We start from the raw sequence: 21,774 nt of genomic DNA on the forward strand, positions 1-21,774 counted from the left end.
ACGGTTTGGTTATTTTTGGAACACACTTCTTAAGTTCTGATAAGACATTCAATGCTACGATGACCCAGTGAGATTTTCAAAGGAAAGAAAAATGCTTTCGTGACCCAGTGGGTGGTGCTAGTGACGTCAGGTATTCACTACTCTGTAGACCAGTGGTTCTCAAACATGTTAACGACATTTGTTCCATATTTTATATACTGTGGATATTCAAAAGTAGCAGCAGATATAATTATGTTAGCCTCTCGTAGCGATACGAATATCACTGCTTGGATATTAGTATCGTCGCTCTCAGTGTTAGATTTGCTTGTTTTCTCGCAATGTCCCGCCCCATATTTGCATACTGGGCTCTGTTTGGTTATAGCCTGGTTCCAGACGAATCTGGTTGGCTCGTCACCACTTCAGGTCTGTGAAATCCTCCCACAATTGAGAGGGGCCAGACTTAATCTGACTCAGGGGCAATATGCATTGAGAGGGGCCAGACTTAATCTGCCTGGGGCGATATGCATTGAGAAGGGCCAGACTTAATCTGCCTGGGGCGATATGCATTGAGAAGGGCCAGACTTAATCTGCCTGGGGCGATATGCATTGAGAGGGGCCAGACTTAATCTGCCTGGGGCGATATGCATTGAGAGGGGCCAGATTTAATCTGCCTGCAGGGGCGATATGCATTGAGATGGGCCAGACTTAATCTGCCTCATGGGGCGATATGCATTGAGAGGGGCCAGACTTAATCTGCCTCATGGGGCGATATGCATTGAGAGGGGCCAGACTTAATCTGCCTCATGGGACAATATACATTGAGAGGGGCCAGACTTAATCTGCCTGCAGGGGCAATATGCACTGAGAGGGGCCAGACTTAATCTGCCTGGGGCGATATGCATTGAGAGGGGCCAGACTTAATCTGCCTGGGGCAATATGCATTGAGAGGGGCCAGACTTAATCTGCTTCATGGGGCGATATGCATTGAAGGCAGATGCAGACGAGGCTAGATCTATGTAGGGGCTCCGTGGCCCCCAAAAAACATGTCAATTTGGCGGTCCTTGACAAGAAAGAGTTTGAGAACCACTGCTCTGCGACATTCAACACAATCGAGACAAACAGAACCACACAGCAATGACACCTTGATAACAACAAAAAGCTCCTGTTTTTTTTAGAATTTATCTTTTTTTATTTCCCCCCCCCCTCTCTCTCCCCTTTCCCCCCCTCTCTCTCTCTCTCTCTCTCTCTCTCTCTCTCTCTCGCATGGTGGCATGGTGGACGCGGCACTGTCCCCTAGTGGTGTTAGGTAGGGGACAAATCACAACACCGTATATACTAGTCATCCCGAGCGAAGGTGATTATCGCTTCATTACGCAACTGCTTTATTTACTTCCTCTGTTTGTCACCCCCACTTCCGGTCTGCTTTGTTTGTTGTTATTATTATTTTTATTATTATTATTATTATGGTTTACATTACTATCCATAAACACCTACCTTTCACCTCGTGGAACCTCCCTCTCCACCATCTCCGGTTGGGACCGGCGAAAGATCCCCATGTTATACAGTTTACCATTATTGGATACAATGTGCGGCACGGCCGACCGACCCATATGGGCCCACCGACCGACCCACCCATATGGGCCCACCGACCGACCCATATGGGCCCACCGACCGACCCATATGGTCCCACCGACCGACCCATATGGGCCCACCGACCGACCCATATGGGCCCACCGACCGACCCATATGGTCCCACCGACTGACCCATATGGGCCCACCGACCGACCCATATGGGCCCACCGACCGACCCATATGGGCCCACCGACCGACCCATATGGTCCCACCGACCGACCCATATGGGCCCACCGACCGACCCATATGGGCCCACCGACCGACCCATATAGGCCCACCGACCGACCCATATGGGCCCACCGACCGACCCATATGGGCCCACCGACCGACCCATATGGGCCCACCGACCGACCCATATAGGCCCACCGACTGACCCATATGGGCCCACCGACCGACCCATATGGGCCGTTTGGCCGACCCATATTGGCCGACAAACCGGCCTATGGGAGCAAGCAAGAGACCGACCTATGGGAGCGACCGACAATGTTGGGAAATTCACCTCGCTCCTGCTAGAGAATTAGCCCTTCGCTAAACCCCACCCCAAAAAGCGATTGTCCAATGCCAATCCAAATAATAACTTGACCTGCATAACTCTTGCTATACACACGTGTTAATTTGCAGGTCTTAACGTCGGGAAAGTTACATGACTGACCCACCCAGGTGGGACAGCTTGTCCTGTTTCCTCGCTGCGAACATGCCTATTGGTCAAGGACGGGTTGGGGAGGGACTTAGCGAAGGACTAATTGGGACCTTTCTGCTGTCCCGATCAGAGACTGGAGCTCTCTCTCTCTCTCTCTCTCTCTCTCTGTCTGTATGTCTTGTTTGCGTCACACTGTTGGCTGTACCATCAGCTTGTTAATACGTTGGACCAAACATGGTCGCCCCTTTCATCCCAAATGGAGTCCTGGTGCTCCAGGGTCCATGTACTGGTGCTCCAGGGCTCATGTACTGGTGCTCCAGTCCAGGGTTCATGTACTGGTGCTCCAGTCCAGGCTTCATGTACTGGTGCTCCAGGGCTCATGTACTGGTGCTCCAGTCCAGGGTTCATGTACTGGTGCTCCAGGGTTCATGTACTGGTGCTCCAGTCCAGGGTTCATGTACTGGTTCTCCAGGGCTCATGTACTGGTGCTCCAGTCCAGGGTTCATGTACTGGTGCTCCAGGGTTCATGTACTGGTGCTCCAGGGCTCATGTACTGGTGCTCCAGGGTTCATGTACTGGTGCTCCAGGGCTCATGTACTGGTGCTCCAAGGCTCATGTACTGGTGCTCCAGGGCTCATGTACTGGTGCTCCAGGGTTCATGTACTGGTGCTCCAGGGCTCATGTACTGGTGCTCCAGGGCTCATGTACTGGTGCTCCAGGGCTCATGTACTGGTGCTCCAGGGCTCATGTACTGGTGCTCCAGGGCTCATGTACTGGTGCTCCAGGGTTCATGTACTGGTGCTCCAGGGCTCATGTACTGGTGCTCCAGGGCTCATGTACTGGTGCTCCAGGGCTCATGTACTGGTGCTCCAGGGCTCATGTACTGGTGCTCCAGGGCTCATGTACTGGTGCTCCAGGGTTCATGTACTGGTGCTCCAGGGTCCATGTACTGGTGCTCCAGGGTTCATGTACTGGTGCTCCAGGGTCCATGTACTGGTGCTCCAGGGTCCATGTACTGGTGCTCCAGGGTTCATGTACTGGTGCTCCAGGGTTCATGTACTGGTGCTCCAGGGTCCATGTACTGGTGCTCCAGGGTCCATGTACTGGTGCTCCAGGGTCCATGTACTGGTGCTCCAGGGTTCATGTACTGGTGCTCCAGGGCTCATGTACTGGTGCTCCAGGGTCCATGTACTGGTGCTCCAGGGCTCATGTACTGGTGCTCCAGTCCAGGGTTCATGTACTGGTGCTCCAGGGTTCATGTACTGGTGCTCCAGGGTTCATGTACTGGTGCTCCAGGGTTCATATACTGGTGCTCCAGGGTTCATGTACTGGTGCTCCAGGGCTCATGTACTGGTGCTCCAGAGCTTATGCCTGTACGCCTCAGGGCAGGTGCAGTGATCTGTGTTTGCAACAGGTTCAGTCTCTGACGAGGCAAGCTCTTATGTTTCTGAACTGCCCCGGGAATAATGACGGTGAGCACCACACAGTATAATTATGCTAAGTACTGGGAACATGAAATGTTTTGAGTGTGGTGATGTGGGCCACAAACCATCCCAAAGCGGAAGAAACCAAACAAATACACAGGGAAGACATATTTGCATATTATAACTACACGCGGGGGTCTATTACAGTAATGTCAACTCCATAGATGCATACAAAACACATGTGGGTCTATTGGAGTAATATTAACTCCATAGGCACATACAAAACACCTGGGGATCTATTGGAGTAATGTTAACTCCATAGACGCATACGAAACACCTGGGGGTCTATTGGAGTAATGTTAACTCCATAGACACATACAAAACACCTGGGGGTCTATTAGAGTAATGTTAACTCCATAGACGCATACGAAACAGAAAAAGTACAAATCTATGGCACCCCCATATCTCTCTCTCTCTCAGTTCCTCTCTCTCCCTCCATCATTATTTTGTCGTTTACTGCGTCTAATTCACCATCTCTCGCTTCATTCACGCATTCATGTGCACGCCCTCTCCGCTGTGTGTGTCAGTGCATGTTGCCGCTTGTGAGCTACAATGGACATGATATCCACACTGTGTGAGTGCTATGGATATCTGTCTGTCTGTCTGTCTGTCTGTCTGTCTGCTTCTGCAGTGATGCACATTTCTTTTGCTGTGTATTTGCACATGGAAAAAAAACACGAGTCAGTATGGAGTGCAACTGATCGCAGACATAGTGGAACCGTATACTTCCACTGAGGTGGGATTACAGATACAATGTTGTTTGCTTCCTGTCTTCCGTTGAAGGTTAACATTGCGGTTAGCATAGCGTTAGCGTTAGCAATTATAAGTTCATATTAGTTAACGCCAGATCTACAAGCTCACAGTGTTCAGTGTGTTGGTTACAAAAAGTGTGTGTGTGTGTGTGTGTGTGTGTGTGTGTGTGTGTGTGTGTGTGTGTGTGTGTGTGTGTGTGGGTGCGTGCGTGCATATATTATACATGACCCCCATCAGCCTAACAATGGTACTTTTGAAACCTCCATCACCAGAGATTATGTCTCCTCGTTAATCCTGCCCCACTATGAGCTCTCATCCTGGGCATAGAAGCCACTGGGGGAAAGAAAAAGCACAATTTAGAAACAACTGTTAAATTCTCTCTATAGGTGGTCCTCAGACGATCCCTCCATCATTAAGCCTCCAGTCATCCTGGTTCTCCATACATCTGGCCAGCTCGTTGGTGCTTTGCGCTCCTACATATTTCCACATAATAGTGCACATAATAGTGCATCCACATAATAGTCTACTCGCCAGCCCATAGAGCCCCATTGTGAACCCGGACATGTTGAGTACACCAAGGTTTTATGTTAGAAATGTTGAGTATGAGTCCCCAGCATGTAGAAACTGATGTTAGAAATGTTGAGTATGGGAGGCAAAACATTCAAAATGTCATCATGCTTTATGTAGCATGTGACGTGTCAAACTAGGGGGGAATATAATTGTCATTTGTGTCAACGAATAAAAACTAGCCAGACTAAAATGTTAGGGAGTTTCCATTCCTAGCGCAGCTCGGCTGATATCAATGATAATATCACAATATTCGATATATTGCAATATTCAATAAATTGCAAGAGATTTCATCAACGATAATATCACAAATCACGATATCTCTAACTGAAAATGAAAAAAATAACCATAAAAGGCAAACATCTGGAATTATGTATTTATTCCAAAATCCTAGAAGATGTTTTTGTGTCACAAACTGGCCAATAAGTAGCCTACATGAATCTTGCCTCCTCCAAACTGACTGCAATAACTTTGCAACTTGTCCACAACTTGTCTGTCCACAACAATGGGTAGCCTACTACTACTAATACTACAAACTAATCAATATCACCATATTGGGAGGACGATACAAAAATCTATCGTGGGAGGAAGTATCGCAATAAATTGGCACACCCCTAGTCATGGTGCACGGCTGCATGTGGATGTCACGCTCAGAATGTAGCTTGCACATTGGCTAATTTTACTGCGCAAAAAGCATGGAATACGGATGTGAATATTACAGGAAACTCCCGTTAAACTTTCCAACACACTCCGGTAAACTCCCGAATTGTACCATCACACCTGTATATTACTGTATATGCCTGTATATTACTGTATATGCCTGTATATTACTGTATATGCCTGCTAAACTTGAGGTTTACAGGCAAATCTAGTGCCCATAATTACGCGGTTAAGTAGGGTATAAAATCAGGCATTAGGACGCTGCCCGCCCAATTACTAAACCGCCAACTAAATCAACTGTGGATTTAGTCCAGCAAAATCTTCTAATATTTAGACTGTCACTATTTGGAAAGTTATGTCCATAGGACGTTTTCACTGACTTCAACCAGGACATACTGTGTGTGTACATACACCTAGCATACGGATAGGGTTCATGAGCCAGCGTAAGGATTGTCTGGGGGGGGGGGGGTAAATGTGTTTAAGTTGTGTCGGATTCAGGGGTTGCGACCCCGAAACAATCATCTGTAAGCTCAGCTTTCACTCTTGACACTGTAATGGACAAAACCCACGCACGCACGCACGCGTACATAAATGTTTTTGTTCTTAAAAGCTATTAAGTACTTTAGTCTGACCCACTGCTATTTGTGTGTGTGTGTGTGTGTGTGTGTGTGTGTGTGTGTGTGTGTGTGTGTGTGTGCATGTGTGTGCGTGTGTGTGTGTGTGTGATGGAGATAATGGAGCCATTAGCATTGTCTGCATTGTTATTGGGTTACGGAGACAAAAGGCACTCTAATCCTCTTGACCGCATCTGTGCAGGGACGTCACTCTCTGCCCACGAGAGAGCGCACATTACAGATAGTACTACAACCATTACATTCACAACGCATTTATCAGGAAATGAAGAATAGGCTTATACCCTATTGGCCTGAATATAAGATATATAATTTCCAATGGAAAAATCCTAAAAAACGGGGTCGTATTATAATCAGGGACTAGAGACTATTTGACATTCAATGTTCTTTTTACAGTCGTCTTATATTCGCTGTATATTTTTTTAAACAAGGCAGTAATGCTTGGTGGTGGATGTAGCTGCTTTAGCAGACAGCCTGAGAGGGGGAGAGGTGGTGGAGTTAGTTGGTTTATAGCAGACCGTTTGAGAGGGGGAGAGGTGGTGGAGTTAGTTGCTTTATAGCAGACAGTTTGAGAGGGTGAGAGGTGGTGGAGTTAGCTGCTTTAGCAGACAGTTTGAGAGGGGGAGAGGTGGTGCAGTTTGCGGGTCCAATGGAGTTATCTGGTTTTGTCACAAGTTATTTGTAATACTTTTCATTGGTTTTTAACCAACACAGACCTGAAAATGGAGTTAGCTGGTTTCTGCTGGACAGCGACCATCTATAAACGAAAGATTAAATGGATTAGTTTGAGTGGAATCTAATGTACATACTGTACTACACATACAGGTATGTACATGAGGTCAGTTCACAGGCAGGCAGGCAGGCAGGCCATGCATGCATGCATGCATGCATGTATGCATATGTATGATACATATGTATACATACATATACTGTACATACATACATACATACACATACATACATCACTCATTCTTGAGATGAGGGACAAAAGTGGAAAAAACATGTCCCACACATAAGAGCCTTATTTTATGTAAAAAATAAATTAATTCATAAAAATAAAAGCACTTGCAAAGTTAAGTGTAATACAGTTGTGTATTATTATGCCCTTAATTTCATTATAATTGTTTTCATATTCCATCTGAATTAGTTAAAAGCAGGCCCTGTACCCAAAAAGGCCTGTATTTAGCCTGTCCCCAGCAAGTGGCCACAATTTCAAACTGCCAAAAAAGTGTCTAATACTGTCACAATCACATAAATATACATACTAAATTAAAGTAGATTGTCAACAACATAGCAAATAATATACACAGTTAATTTTAATTCATATTTTCTATTAAATATCTCATATCAAATGTTCGTCCCACGTCTCCGTCAACTCCGTCAGGTTTTTTTAAAAGTCTTAAATTAATCAGAAAATATTGTCGACAGATTTAGCCTGAAGACTCCTTTTCCAAGTCCCATTTATATTTGTTGCAACAGTGGAGTACCTGGTCTGACAAGCATTCAATTGTTTGATATTTTAAACAAACAATGTTGATAACAATGTGGTCACAGCTTTTACATGTCAACTCCGTCAGGACATTATTATGATCTTTGTTAAGAATTAAAAAAGAATGTTTATTATTTTAGTTTAGGGGTTAGGTTTAGCTAACAAAATTAAGCAAAAACAAAATGGCTACATTGTACTAAAGAGGGTTAAGATGAAAACAAATGCCATTTTGTCAACTCCGTCAGACGTCAACTCCGTCAGATTTTGTGTCTGACGGAGTTGACGTGTATCTGACGGAGTTGACAAAAGTGTTCCTAAAACAATAAAATTATTGTTTTTGAATAATGGGCAGTATTCTAATTTGGCACACAGTTAGAGCATGCCTTAAGGAACATTTTTGGCTATGGGGCCATCACAGATTTGTCTCGTGGTGACCATGGCAGCCATATTACAAAAGAGCCGCCACCTGATGTTATTTTACAATAACTCAAGTTCTACACCACCTAGGATCTTGATTCTGGTGACTAAGACCTCATTTTCAAGGATGAGGGATACAGTGGTACAATTTAGACTTTCCCTGTGACCATGGCAGCCATTTTTCAAAATGCTGCTGTTATTTTACAATAACTCAAGTTCTACACCACCTAGGATCTTGATTCTGGTGACTAATCATACATTTTCAAGGATGTGGGGTACATTGGTAATATTTAGATTTGTCCTGTGACCATAGCAGCCATTTTTTTTTCAAAATGGCCGCCACCTGCTGTTATTTTACAATAACTCAAGTTTTAGACCACCTAGGATCTTGATTTTGGCGACTAATCATACATTTTAAAAGATGAGAAATACAGTGGTACTATTTAGATTTGTCCTGTGACCATGGCAGCCATTGTTTTTCAAAATGACCACCAACCTGCTGTTATTTTACCAATAACTCAAGTTTTAGACCACCAAGGATCTTGATTCTGGCGACTAATCATTACATTTTCAAGGATGATCTTTCTCTGGGAGAGGTAAGGGCTTATTTCAGGTGCAGGTTGAGTTTCTACTGACAGGACATTAAAAGGAGGTGGGCTTTCTGGCCTTTGACTTGCCCCTTTCAGGTACAGATGCACAGTTTGACTTCACTGGCCACTGCAGGGAACTGTGGGGGAGAAACTTTGGTCTCTTGACACCCCGATTAGGTTCAGGGTTTTTTTTGGTGGAGACTTGCCTTTCATGACATCTTTGCTGCAGCAGTTGATCTCCTTATTGCCAGTGGTGGCACACTCTGGGTCTCTGGGGCATTGTATCTTGGTGGCCTCCTGCCAGTGTTTCTCCATCCTTCTCCTGAGCTCTGTGTTCTGGGGCTCTGTTATAGTCAACTTACATTGTCTTGGCTGGAGATTGCTTTCCTGCAGGGTCCAGCCCAGTCTTGTGCAGATGGCTGCTGGCCCACCTGGAGGCCCCAACCTCACTTGTTCGGTTGGTGTGATTAGGTGGGGTGGTCTTCCCCAATCAGGATGAGGGGTTTGACCCTTTCAAACGGCAGTCTGGCCAAGTGTCTGTATTTAGTTGTGAGTTTAGATACAGGATACGATTGCTCACCCAGCCCCAGGTGACATGAGGTGAAGGCTCCTTTGATTTGGTAACATTGCTTTGGTTGACATGCTGGGGACACAGAGAAAGACACTGATGCCTTCAGTGTCTGCACATCCTGCCTGATGGTCCTGAAGCCAAATCTTCTGTCTTCAGTCTTTCGCTCACTGTTCACTGCTCACTGTTCACCTCACCGAATTTAGCCCAAGGAGTTTGACCCCTAGTTTGGCCATAGACCCCCTAGTTTGGCCATAGCCACTTGCCCAAATGTGCCGACATGTGCTGACCTCATCACATCTGTGATGATGGCTATGGCCGTTTTTAGCCAACGTAGTGTTTTTTGTGCAAAACTAATGCTTGGAATGGATCCAGAATCATGAAAAGCCCCTAGTTTGACATGCCACATGCTACTTAAAGCATAATGAAATTTAAAACATTTAGCCTTATATTGTTTGTTGATGGTACCCAACTTTCAGCAGCTGTCAAACATGCCCCTAGGGTGGTCAAATAGAAACCAATGTGGGATATGTTAGTAGACACCTTTACAAACATTGGTGAAGAAAATTCTTGGTAAGAAATGTATTCACAGATTTTATATTATTCTGATAATATTCCCTGAGTAAATTGGTAAAATAATAGCAGGTCCACCATTTTTTTAAATGTCTACCATCCATGGTCACAGGATAAATCTAAATAGTACAACTGTATTCCTCACCCTTGAAAATGTATGATTAGTCACCAGAATCAAGATCCTAGGTGGTGTAGAACTTGAGTTATTGGGAAATAACAGAAAGTTGGCGGCCATTTTGAAAAATGTCTACCATGGTCACAGGACAAATCTAAATAGTACCAATGTATCCCACATCCTTGAAAATGTATGATTAGTCACCAGAATCAAGATCCTAGGTGGTGTAGAACTTGAGTTATTGGGAAATAACAGAAAGTTGGCGGCCATTTTGAAAAATGGCTGCCATGTTCACAGGGCAAATCTAAATAGTACCACTGTATTCCTCATCCTTGAAAATGTGGGATTAGTCACCAGAATCAAGATCCTAGGTGGTCTAGAACCTAAATCAGTTAAACTTGTCAACTCCGTCAGATGTTCGTCAACTCCGTCAGACGTCCGTCCCGTGATGTTTTTGTTAATTTCCAAAGAAATAGAAAATTCGCTGTCAAATCTTTTGTGCTTATGTATTGAAACACCAACTGAAATGATACGTAATGATGATTTTTTTTTTTTTTTACATGGTTTTCATGTTATAATATTGAAAATAAAGGTTGAAATGACGGTTTTGAGAAATTGGATATTTCATAATAGTGTGATATTGGAACAAAATAATATTAAAAGATTTGTATTACTTAACTTGATTACTGAAAGCCATTATAAGATAACTGAGGACTTTATATTATTGTTGAAATGATAAAATTCAATTAAAAGGGATTTTAGTGTGTCTGACGGAGTTGACATGAATCAGGTATTAAGTGCATAAATGTCCCATTTTAGAAAGAAATGTTATGCGAAAAACCTGTTCCTTCTCAAGATTGGTAGTTGAGACCTGTGTCTACAAATACATCTATTTGATTTGAATGTATCTTAAAAAAAAAAAAAATCCAGTTTAAAAAAAGTTTTGTCCCTTATCTCAAGAATGGGTGACATACATTTTATTTTGCCCCAAATAATATTGCAGGGCTACTAAAGCCCCTGCCTTAGTGTGGGGGTGCGGCTGACCCCCCTATAACCCCCCCCCCACACACACACACACACACACACACACACACACACACACACACTCACACACACACACTCACACCCTCACACCCTCACTCACTCATACACAGATTACAAAACAGTGCATCAGGTTTTAATCCTGTTACAATGACATGCTAACATTAATCCTTAGAGGAAGCGCACACACACACACACACACACACACACACACACACACACACACACACACACACACACACACACACACACACACACACACACACACAGATTATAGGCCATTTATGTGAACTGCACAGTTTTCATTACTGGTGCATTGGCTTCATTTTACCTGTCACACATTTACACAACACACACATGCACATGCACACACACACATGCATCCACACATGCAGAGACTCAACCCACGCACACACACACATAAATACGCACACACAGCTACAAACACACACACACACACACACACACACACACACACACACACACACACACACACACACACACACACACACACACACACACACACACACAAGCACACACGTTATAAAACCTTTTAAACTTGCCAAGGTGCACACAATAACACCCACTTGAATGAGCACACACACACACTGATTATTTAGGCCATTCATGTGAACTGCACCGTTTTCATTAGTGGTGCATTGGCTTCATTTTACCTGTCACACATTTACAGAAATCTAATCGAAGGCAGCATCTCTTCTCACTCACTTTAACCATTTTACCGGCTGCACGGTCAGGAAAGACACTTTTAAACCAGAGAAGAAAACCAGCACTCACAGCACTGTCCTTTAAAGCACTTATTTCTTTTTGCATGGTAGATTAGGTACTGTATGGTTATGGTATAGCCTCGGGTCCACCTATGCTTTCTATGGCATAGGCAGCTCCCGGCAGGATCCGCCAGGGGGAATCTAGACGCAGCTGCGCGACATGAGACTAATTAATTAGAGTGACAGAGAGAGAGAGAGCAGTGTGTGTGTACGTGTGTGCGTCAATTTAACAAAAGTGCAGACGATCAGAAATCAGCAGAGAGTTTGTGCTACTCTATGTCGAATTGAAAATAAAAATAAATAAAAACGTCTGGGTTTCCGAGGCTATAGGTATGGCATGCTGCAAACAAGCAGCACACAACGAACGCGTTGGTTGTGTGCTGCTTTCTTCTCTGGTTTAAAATTAATTTGCTCAACACCCACCCACACACACACACACACACACACACACACACACACACAGACACACACACACACACACACACACACACACACACACACACACACACACACACACACACACACACAGACACACACACACACACACACACACACACACACACACACACACACACACACACACACACACACACAAGTTATTTTGAGTAACGAGTTATTGTTTTATCGCAGTTTAATGGAGTCCTCACTCTTAAGTTGTCCCGCCTCTGGAATACCATATCCAGTTCCCGCTAGGCCACATTCGGCTATTTCTGTATCCAGAGATTTTGATCTACATTCAGGGTCAATCGATGTTTACGTCCACGAAAGGAGAATGGAGTGGATTTGTGCGGTCACTTAGTTTTTCGCCCAGCGGTACAAGTAGGGATGGAGCTCGATAACCCACACCCGAAAAAATCTGATAACAAGCTTATTGTGTACCCGTTATCAATATTAAGCTTTGGGCTTATCAAGCCTGTTATCGAGCATAGTAGCGCTATAGCGCATGACATCATGTTTAAACAATCAAAAGGCGATCGAGAAATAAATGTAATCATCCTTGCTGGCACAAACATGTCAGTTTAAAAGTGTATTGATACCTGCCAACCAGCGCTGTCCGGGTAAACAAAATGTAACACGGTACACATATTAACCAGTTTCTTTAATAATATGTTATTGGTAAAAAGGTAAATTGCCTTGCGTCAGTTACAAAAGTTCTGTATTTCAAGGCCCTATAGTAATAGATACTGGTTCTGTTCAGAATGTATTGTCTCCCGTCTTTCCACAAAATAATAGAAAATGCTCAATATGAACGCGCCTCGATAAGCCTGATCGATAAGGTGATCGTTATCAATAAAACAATAACGAGCTCCATCCCTAGTTATAATAGATCTCCCCGTACGCTGTTGAGGTCAACCCTGTTTTGGTATAACATCCAGCGGCCTCCCCCATGCACGTCCTCCCCCATGCACGTCCTCCCCCATGCACGTCCTCCCCCATGCACGTCCTCCCCCATGCACGTCCTCCCCCATGCACGTCCTCCTCCATGCACGTCCTCCCCCATGCACGTCCTCCTCCATGCACGTCCTCCCCCATGCACGTCCTCCCCCATGCACGTCCTCCTCCATGCACGTCCTCCCCCATGCACGTCCTCCCCCATGCACGTCCCCATGCACGTCCTCCCCCATGCACGTCCTCCCCCATGCACGTCCTCCCCCATGCACGTCCCCATGCACGTCCTCCCCCATGCACGTCCTCCCCCATGCACGTCCCCATGCACGTCCTCCCCCATGCACGTCCTCCCCCATGCACGTCCTCCCCCATGCACGTCCTCCCCCATGCACGTCCCCATGCACGTCCTCCCCCATGCACGTCCTCCCCCATGCACGTCCCCATGCACGTCCTCCCCCATGCACGTCCTCCCCCATGCACGTCCCCATGCACGTCCTCCCCCATGCACGTCCCCATGCACGTCCCCATGCACGTCCTCCCCCATGCACGTCCTCCCCCATGCACGTCCTCCCCATGCACGTCCTCCCCCATGCACGTCCTCCCCATGCACGTCCTCCCCCATGCACGTCCTCCCCCATGCACGTCCTCCCCCATGCACGTCCTCCCCCATGCACGTCCCCATGCACGTCCTCCCCCATGCACGTCCTCCCCCATGCACGTCCTCCCCCATGCACGTCCCCATGCACGTCCTCCCCCATGCACGTCCGCAGATGATAGAGAATACAGTTAGCGCCTGCATGGCGAGAGGGGGCTTATACATTAATTTAATCCTGAGCGGTGAATGTTAATATAATATAATGAAACTTCAAGGTTACATCTTTCTTACAGGTATTGTTCGTCTTCCTTCTGACAACGCAGCAGTGATCATAATAATAATAATAACAAGTAAATAATTATACGAGGTCGGCTTTATAAAACCGTAAGAAAGACGGCCTTATCTGTGCGCGTGTGCTTGTACCCTGCTAGCCTTTAGCTGGACTTGCACGCCTGCACACGCACGCACACACGCACGCACGTTCACAGAGACTCAACCCACGCATGCGCACACACATAAACACGCACACACAGTTATAAACACACACACAAGCACACTGTATAAAACCTTTTAAACTTGCCAAGGTGCACACAATAACACCCACTCGAATGAACACACACACACACACACACACACACACACACCCACACACACCCACACACGCGCGCTAGCAGTAATTAATAATTCATGAGGGCTTGGCAGCAGTGTTATCATTGGATTATGGTTTTAATATCTGTTTTACCCAGAATGCTCTCTGATTTAATACCGAAGGAGAAAGAAAGAAATAAAACTGAATAATGTGGAAATACACACACAACACACACAACACACACAACACACACACACACACACACACACAACACACACACACACACACACACACACACACACACACACACACGGTAGGACAGCTAGAGACGGTGTATAGGGACAGAAATGTATTTTTTGCCCATAAAGACTTCCTAAAATATTTATATAAATTACTTTAAGCTTTGAACCAAGCCATACAATACAGGCTCCTGGTGAACCATAACACATTTGATTATTCGTCAACACATATTTTAATATTTTATAATAGTATTTAATATATATTTAACAAATACCTTTTCTTTGTGGTTGTTCAAACTTTTCTTTTTTCTTAACACAGAATCGAATGTTTTATGTTCCAGGCTTGGTTCCAAGCTTAAAGGACCACTTCACTGCACTTTTCAACCTATCTTCATATTTGGTCCTCACTTACAGTATGTTCATGATAGAATACCACCATTTTTTTCTACTCAATCTGTCTCATAGGAGTGCTGTGGGCAGTTCAGAAACCAGTCTGTGTCTCATAGGAGTGCTGTGGGCAGTTCAGAAACCAGTCTGTGTCTCATAGGAGTGCTGTGGGCAGTTCAGAAACCACTCTGTGTCTCATAGGAGTGCTGTGGGCAGTTCAGAAACCACTCTGAGTCTCATAGGAGTGCTGTGGGCAGTTCAGAAACCATTCTGTGTCTCATAGGAGGGCTTTAACATAATTCATATACATCTTTTTTTTACCAAATCTATAAGGCCCCTTTTCCACCAGTTGGTTGCCAATGGGAACCGCTTCAATTATTGTTGGTTCTCAGTCCATGATCCAGAGCTCCAAAATTGGAACGGAATTCACCTTTAGCAAAGCCCCGCCCTCTCCCACTTAGACACTTGCATTCATTCCAATGTAAATATCATGGATTAAATACTGGTTCATTTCTGGAACCAGACCTTTAAAATCTCTTCCAAATCCGTCAACAAGTCCTGCCATATGCACTGGAAAAATATATGCGTGACATTTTTTTTTTTTTAAACAATGTTTTATCATAATAGGAAAACTATTGGTGGAGAGGTTTGTCTAACCCGTGGTATGCTTAGCTGTGATTGGACCATAGCAGTTTGGGGAGGGGCTTAGCTATAATGTCAATTGAGTGTGCAAAACCATACGTATATTAGATTTTTATCACCATGAAACTAAATTGAGTAGACTAAAAACGAAGACAATGATTTATTGTATTAGATATTTTACATTTTTAAACATGCAAATGAGGCATTATGTAGGAAAATATGCAAAATTATCGAAAATATGAAAAAGCTACTACTGTGGAAGGGTTATCATGTATTAATTTACTTGTATTGATCCTATAAACAATTTAAAGGTCTATTTTTTACCACCAATTTTGGAGCTCTGGCTCATGGACTCTAAGAACCAAAAATAACTGAACCGGTTCCCATTGGGAACCAACCGGTGGAAAGGGGGTCTATGTGGAAAATCGCTCTGTGTTTTCAATTCTATTGAGGCTAACGGCATCGCTGTGTGTTTTGAATTCTATTGAGGCTAACGGCATCGCTGTGTGTTTTCAATTCTATTGAGGCTAACGGCATCGCTGTGTGTTTTCAATTCTATTGAGGCTAACGGCATCGCTGTGTGTTTTCAATGTGAATCTGAGTCACGTTCATTCCTGTCAGTTCAGACAGTTTGTAATTCTTGCTGCAGCATAAGCTTACGTTTTGACAGAAGCCTTCATCCTCCCTGCAGAAATATTAATCAATAATACCAAGTATTAAAAGACAGTCAATCAGAAAACCTTGAAGACAACGTGGTGTGCATGACGTCTGAACCGGTGGTGTATAGCAGTGGTTCTCAAACGTTTTCATGTCAAGGACTCCCAAATTGACACTAATTAGCCTGTGGACTCCCATTATTAGAAAAGATATGCCAGGGACCCCCATGAGAGAAGATTTTTACGTCTCTAGCAGTGATTCTCAACCCGTTTAATTTCAAGGACCCCCAATTTGACATGCATTAGTCTACAGACCCTGCATAATTATCACTAGCATGTCTGAGACGTATTTTGACTGTTGTTTATCTTTGCCCATGAAGCTTTCAGAAGGTTCCCCTTCCATGACCATCATCATCCTTCAGCATTCTATCATCTCAGAAATGTTTGACATCTGAAACATTTTCTAAATGTGAATTTAAGCACATGCTACTTCTGTCTGATTTGACTTCAGTCATGCTAGTGTCTATCTCTGAGACCCCCAATTTATATTACTCTTGGGAGTTACAGACCCATAAAGGTCCATTTGATTCCAAACTATCATTTAGCTGGGGATCCCCTGGAACTCTCTCAAGGACCCCTGGGAACACTAAAGTAACCCAAGTACATGTAATCAAGTACTGTACTTTACTGGAGTATGTCCAATGTTTCCATAATTTATACTTCTAGTCCTGGATGGGGCCCAGAACTGTCTCCCAGTAGAATCCAGAGTTATACCAGATCAGATTATAACCATTTGTGCCACGTTGTGAGCTTGTAGATTTGCTAATGTTTTTTTTTGCCTTGAGGACAATTTGTTTGGAGGATTTCGGTACAGTCTTCACACTGCCTCTCCCCTCTAAACTCGTTCTTGGGCGTGCGACACTGTGATCCGAGCTGATTGCTCAGACCACACACTCTTATGTCAAACTGCGATAGTGGAAAAAACGTGCAACGTATTCGAATACCGTCTGAACCGTGAGAAAGTCGATGGTCTCGTGTGCTGTTTGACATAAATTGTGTTTCTATGTAACAGTATGACAGAGTAACTTGGCTTCAAAGTAATGTGTCGTTTTCTGTTTTTCCACGCGTCTCAGATTTTTTTGTACAAATGGAAGTTAAATTAACATCAGAGTTAAATTAACATTGATTTTACAATATAAATTGGGGCTCCCAGAGATAGAAATGCCATTAAATGGGGGTCTGTAGACCGGGTGTTCCCAAACTTTTTTGGACCAGGTACCCCTTTTGGGGTAGATATTTTTCCAGGTACCCCCTCATCCTCGCAACACGGATAACAATATATTTACAACCACAAGCAGTGTTTCCTGCAGGAAAAAGCTTTGGCATGGTGCTGGGCACAGGCCGCAATTTTGATTAATTAATTAATTTGATTAATTAATTAATAAGATTAATACATTAAGATTAATTTGTATTATTGCTCTTGTATTGCTATTGGAGACACTGGGGGGACACTGGGGGACACTGGGCAGGCACTGAGGAGGCACTGGGGAGACACTGGGGAGGCACTCAGGGGCACACTGGGAAGGCACTCGGGGGGCACACTGGGGAGGCACTCGGGGGGACACTGGGGAGGCACTCGGGGGGACACTGTCTAAATGTATACGTCTAAATGTATACGTCTAAATGAAGACGTCTTCTCTTATGGGGGTCCCTGGCATATCTTTTCAAATGGGGGTCCACAGGCTAAGTAGTGTCAATTTGGGGGTCCTTGACATGAAAAAGTTTGGGAACCACTGCTTTAAACACTTTAGCACTTTATGAACATGAACAAAATAGATGGGTCCCCCCTGGAACTCCCTCAGGTACCCCTGGGGGTCCCCGGACCCCACTTTGGGAACCACTGCTGTAGACTAATATGCATGTCAAACAGGGGGTCCTTGAAATTAAACGGGTTGAGAATCACTACTAGAGCCGTAAAAATATCCTTTTATGGGGGTCTCTGGCATATATTTTCAAATGGGGGTCCGCGGGCTAATTAGTGTCAATTTGGGGGTCCTTGACGTGAAAAAGTTTGGGCTACTTTAGCTATTGAAAAATCGTGAAAATGTGGGGCAAATCTTTGAATATATATTCTTTCACCACGAACATTTTGAACTCAAATCTTTGCCTCTGGACGGGTCCCTGTTGGAACAACATATTTTCAGATGGGGGTCGGCGGCCAAATACTTTATTTATTTCTGGGGGTCCTTGACATGAAAATGTTTGAGAACACTGACATAGAAACATACCCAGGAAGCCAAATTACGTTATGATGACTCCAGTGACGTTCAGGACTAGGCTAGATCACAGCCCATATGGGGATGATCTTTACGTCATTTCCAGGAGGTCTTCAACAGTTAAAATAATATAGCTTATTCTGGGCTAGATCTGACTAGTTATGACATGACTTAAATTGATCTGGCGTCGATCGGACTCTCTCTGATTCATCCAGGGATGTCCATCTTAGTGGGCATAATCTATGTTGGTTGAAATCAGGTGATATTCTGGGCCAGATGTGACTAGCCTTGGTTTGACTTGATTTGGCCCCAATAGAGACGTCACTAATTCGTCCAGGTCCTGACCGTGCTTGCTGGGTATAGGGTTTTTCAGTTAACTGTCATGATTTAGAAGACATTATTGTAGCATGGTCTTCAGGTGGAAACGGGTTAACCCCTGGCCGTGTGGTGTCTGGTCTCGTCTTGGTCTCAGGTGCGTCTCTGCAGGATAACGACTCGGTGGAGCACCCGGAGCAGCAGGTGGACGCTGGGACGGTGAAGATGGCCGGAGTCATCGCCGGGATTCTCATGTTCTTCATCATCCTGCTGGGAGTCATCCTCACCTTCAAACGAAGGTACTGACGCATGCAACACACGCACGCACGCAATGCACACGCACGCACGCACATGCACTCAAAATGTGCAATTGAGGACTTAAGAATCCAGTTCACACATTTGTGACGTTAGACTTTATTGATAAAAATAACGCAATGCACACGCGCACACACACACACACACACACACACACACACACACACACACACACACACACACACACACACACACACACAAACTTTTCTATGTCTCTTTTCCTCTCTACCATTCTCTATCCATCCAACCATCCACACCATTCTACTTTGCAAGGACATTTTGCTGTTTATAACTTGTGTATTTATTGTACCCGTATTGTCCTGAGTATAAGACGACTCTGATTATAAAAAGTACCCGTATTCTCCTGAGTATAAGACAACTCTGATTATAAAAAGACTCATTTGTGGAAAGAGAACATTGAATGTCAAATAGTCTCTAGTCCCCGATTATAATACGACCCTATTTTTTTAGGATATTTCCATTGGAGAGAAAAAAACGTAGTCTTACATGTTGTGTATCTTTAGTACGTCTCTATTAATTTTCTTTATTATTATTTTTTTTGTGAAGAGAATTTCCCATTCATTTTTCCCATAGACATTTCATGAAGTATTTATTCAAACCTGTAAGCCTCGGACAAAGACAACTCGGATGGTGACAACTCATGACAATGAACACATTTTTGGGTCCGAACAAATAATTAGAAGAGAAAAGGGCAGGGTATACAACATGTTTTTGTTGGTTTCTACTGTTGTTTTTCCATTTGTACACTCTCTGAGTTACAGACCCATAAGGGTCCATTTGGTTCCTATAACTATCTATCATTAAACTGGGGACCCCCTGGAACTCCCTCAAGGACCCCTGGGGGTCCCCGGACCCCACTTTGGGAACCAATGGTGTAGACAACAACAACAAGAAAGAGCCTCAAGTTTCTGTGCGCGCATGGGCCACAATCTATGGGTCCTGCTCGGGGTCGGAACTCGTATTTCTGATCATATAGTGCAGGAAATCTATGGAAAATACAGGATCAACAATATTTGCCTTGTCTATGGTGGTCATACTGTACAGGCCATTTTCAACACTTTCCCCTCAAAAATTCCAGGCAACTTATTTTCTGTAATTCAGGATATATTGAAGATCAGTTTGTTTTTTTTGCAATTAGTTTGAGGTCAAATTGCATTATTACTGGACTAATTGCCTGCATGTCTGTTCGGCTGTGGTTTCGACATCTCTTGGTTACTTTTTGGATTCGGAACTCAGAAGAATTCTAATAACAGCCGAGTCCATTAATTTATGGGTCTCTATTTGGGTACGGGGTCAGCGTGGAGACCAGCTACTATAGGAAACAACATGGGTACGGGGTCAGCGTGGAGACCAGCTACTATAGGAAACAACAGAACCAGCTGTTACGTACAGTATGCAGCTGTGCTGCTCATCACACCAACGCCTGTAACTCATCAATGTTAAATGCACCAGAAATAAACTGGCTTTTCAATGCTATGAAAGTTATTGCCAAGAAACACAATACTCTGACACGCACGCACGCACGCACGCACGCACGTGCACAGTGACAAGCAGTTCGGCTGAGTAGTGGCTAGTTTTTATCACACTCACCGCCAGATGACCAGCTGTACACTCTCCTTATCTACAATGGAACACACTCTGTGTGTGTGTGTGTGTGTGTGTGTGTGTGTGTGTGTGTGTGTGTGTGTGTGTGTGTGTGTGTGTGTGTGTGTGTGTGTGTGTGTGTGTGTGTGTGTGTGTGTGTGTGTGCGTGCGTGCGTGCGTGCGTGCGTGCGTGCGTGCGTGCGTGCGTGCGTGCGTGCGTGCGTGCGTGCGTGCGTGCGTGCGTGCGTGCGTGCGTGCGTGCGTGCGTGCGTGCGTGCGTGCGTGCGTGCGTGCGTGCGTGCGTGCGTGCGTGCGTGCGTGCGTGCGTGCGTGCGTGCGTGCGTGCGTGCGTGCGTGCGTGCGTGCGTGCGTGCGTGCGTGCGTGCGTGCGTGCGTGCGTGCGTGCGTGCGTGCGTGCGTGCGTGCGTGCGTGCGTGCGTGCGTGCGTGCGTGCGTGCGTGCGTGCGTGCGTGCGTGCGTGCGTGCGTGCGTGCGTGCGTGCGTGCGTGCGTGCGTGCGTGCGTGCGTGCGTGCGTGCGTGCGTGCGTGCGTGCGTGCGTGCGTGCGTGCGTGCGTGCGTGCGTGCGTGCGTGCGTGCGTGCGTGCGTGCGTGCGTGCGTGCGTGCGTGCGTGCGTGCGTGCGTGCGTGCGTGCGTGCGTGCGTGCGTGCGTGCGTGCGTGCGTGCGTGCGTGCGTGCGTGCGTGCGTGCGTGCGTGCGTGCGTGCGTGCGTGCGTGCGTGCGTTTGTCACTCCTTGGACCAGAGAGATAATTCGTAGTATAAAACAGTGTCTGTCTGTCTGTCTGTCTGAATGAAGTTAAAGGTCAGGTTTAGACATTGT

At 45.2% G+C, this 21,774-nt stretch overlaps 1 protein-coding gene across 1 annotated transcript in view; it reads left to right on the forward strand.

Annotated features, from left to right (window-relative positions):
* Positions 1-21,774, forward strand: part of ptprt (protein tyrosine phosphatase receptor type T) — a gene marked incomplete at its 3' end in the record, with an annotated part of 169,603 nt that overhangs the window by 97,423 nt on the left and 50,406 nt on the right. The window contains exon 17 of the mRNA XM_080790372.1: positions 19,171-19,312. Within this exon, the coding sequence (XP_080646498.1) occupies positions 19,171-19,312 (142 nt within the window). The remainder of the gene's footprint in view (positions 1-19,170; positions 19,313-21,774) is intronic.

Source organism: Protomyctophum bolini (assembly GCF_963924005.1).
Source record: "Protomyctophum bolini genome assembly, chromosome: 2".
NCBI classification, from domain to species: domain Eukaryota; kingdom Metazoa; phylum Chordata; class Actinopteri; order Myctophiformes; family Myctophidae; genus Protomyctophum; species Protomyctophum bolini.